Below are 2155 nucleotides of genomic sequence, written 5' to 3' on the forward strand. Positions count from 1 at the left end.
TGAAAGAGTGACCGCTGGCCTGGAGATGAGTGTAGACCGCAGAATCCTGGCCTGATGATGTTGATCTTCTGTGCTGGGCCATCCTTTTGGCCAGTGGCTGTTTTGTTTCCCCGATGTAAGACTGATCACAGCCCTCCTGACACTGAACAGCATACACAACATTACTCTGTTTGTGCCGGGGGACTGGATCTTTGGGATGAATCAGTCTTTGCCGTAATGTATTTTGGGGTTTAAAAGCCACTGGGACGTTATGTTTAGAAAATAAACGTCTCAGTTTCTCTGATACCCCCTCAACATACGGAATGACCACTGGTCTGGGTCTGGGTTCCTCCTTTTCACCTGTTGGCTGACTGGAGTCCCGTTTGGGTTTCTTCTCTGCTTTCAGGAAGGCCCAGTTAGGATATCCACATTGCTCTAGAGCCTGTTTTGTGTAGGATTTCTCCTTCTGCCTGGCTCCCGAGCTAGTGGGGACGCTGTCTGCTCTGTGATACAGAGTCCTGATGACTCCTAACTTGTGCTCCAAAGGGTGATGGGAGTCAAACTGCAAATACTGGTCTTTGTGGGTGGGTTTGCGGTACACCTCGGTTTGCAAATGTCCTCTATCCGAGACTGAGACCTCACAGTCCAAGAAAGCCAACTTGCCATTTTTTACATCTTCTCGTGTGAACTTGATGTATTTATCCACAGAGTTGATGTGGTCAGTAAAATGTTGGACTTCCTGAGATTTAATTTTAACCCAGGTGTCGTCAACATACCTGAACCAATGACTTGGTAGTGTCCCTGAAAAGGACGTCAAGGCTCTCTTTTCTACCTCCTCCATGTACAGGTTGGCAACAATAGGAGAAACTGGAGACCCCATAGCACACCCATGTTTCTGCCTATAATATTGCTCCCCATATGTGAAGTAGGTTGACTGCAGGCACAGTTTCAAGAGTTGACACAGTTGTTCTGTGGAAAGCGTGGTCCTGCTGCTCAGAGTGGTGTCTGATTTTAATCTTAAACTGACCACCTCTACTGCATCATCAACAGGAATGCACGTAAAGAGTGATGTGACATCAAAAGAGACCATTGTTTCATCAGTCTCCATGATGACATCCCTCACTTTATCCACAAAGTCCATGGTGTTATGTATGTGGTGTTCTGAGCTGCCAACTAAAGGGATGAGTACAAACGCCAGATATTTGGAAACATTGTAAGTGACAGAGTTAATCATGCTAACAATAGGTCTTAAAGGTACACCTTGTTTGTGGATTTTAGGTAAACCATACAGACTAGGTGTGGCCTCCCCTGGGTACAGTCTGTGGTACAGAATACGGTCAATAGCCTTGTCCTGCTCCAAATTTTCAGGCAATCTATTAACTTCTTCTTGTAACCACTTCCTGGATCTCTTTTCAGAGGTTCATAAGTGGTTAAGTCACTAAGGAGTGTCATAACTTTCTCATGATAGTCTTTCTGGTTCAAAATCACTGTGCACCTTCCTTTGTCTGCTGGGAGAATGATGATGTTTTTGTCCTTGCTAAGAGTGGTGAGTGCATCCCTCTCCTCTCTACTGTAGTAGAGTACTGTATGAATGTGTGTAGTAAAGTGCTCTATGAATGTGTGTAGTAGAATACTTATTGAATAGTATGTGTAGTAGATTGCTGCTTGAATGTGTGTGTAGTAGAGTGCTGTATGAATGTGTGTGTAGTAGAGTGCTGTTTGTAGTAGAGTGCTTTATGAATAAGTGTGTAGTAGAGTGCTGTATCAGTTTGTGTGTAGTAGAATGCTGTATGAATGTTTGTGTGTAGTAGAGCGAGGTATGAATGTGTGTGTAGTAGAGTGCTGTGAGAATGTGTGTAGTAGAGTACTGTATGAATGTGTATAGTAGAGTGATGTATGAATGTGTGTGTAGAAGAGTAATCTATGAATATGTCTGTGTAGTAGAGTGATATATTAATGTATGTGTAGTAGAGTGCTGCATGAATGTGTTTAGTAGAGTGCTGTATGAATGTGTGTGTAGTAGCGTGCTGTATGAATGTGTGTGTAGTAGAGTGATGTATGAAGGTGTGTGTAGTAGAGTGATGTATGAATTTGTGTAGTACATTGCTTTATGAATTTGTGTGTGTAGTAGAGTGCTGTATGAATGTGTGTAGTAGAGTGCTGTATGAATGTGTGT

The 2155-nt window shown here is 43.1% G+C and overlaps 1 protein-coding gene across 1 annotated transcript in view; it reads right to left on the reverse strand.

Moving 5' to 3' along the window:
* dnah9 (dynein, axonemal, heavy chain 9) overlaps positions 1-2155 on the reverse strand; it is a 428033-nt gene that overhangs the window by 422066 nt on the left and 3812 nt on the right. The window contains exon 2 of the mRNA XM_037691599.1: positions 833-846. Coding sequence (XP_037547527.1) covers positions 833-846 — 14 coding nt within the window. The remainder of the gene's footprint in view (positions 1-832; positions 847-2155) is intronic.

This window comes from Nematolebias whitei, chromosome 17 (assembly GCF_014905685.2).
Source record: "Nematolebias whitei isolate Nwh7 chromosome 17, NemWhi1, whole genome shotgun sequence".
NCBI classification, from domain to species: domain Eukaryota; kingdom Metazoa; phylum Chordata; class Actinopteri; order Cyprinodontiformes; family Rivulidae; genus Nematolebias; species Nematolebias whitei.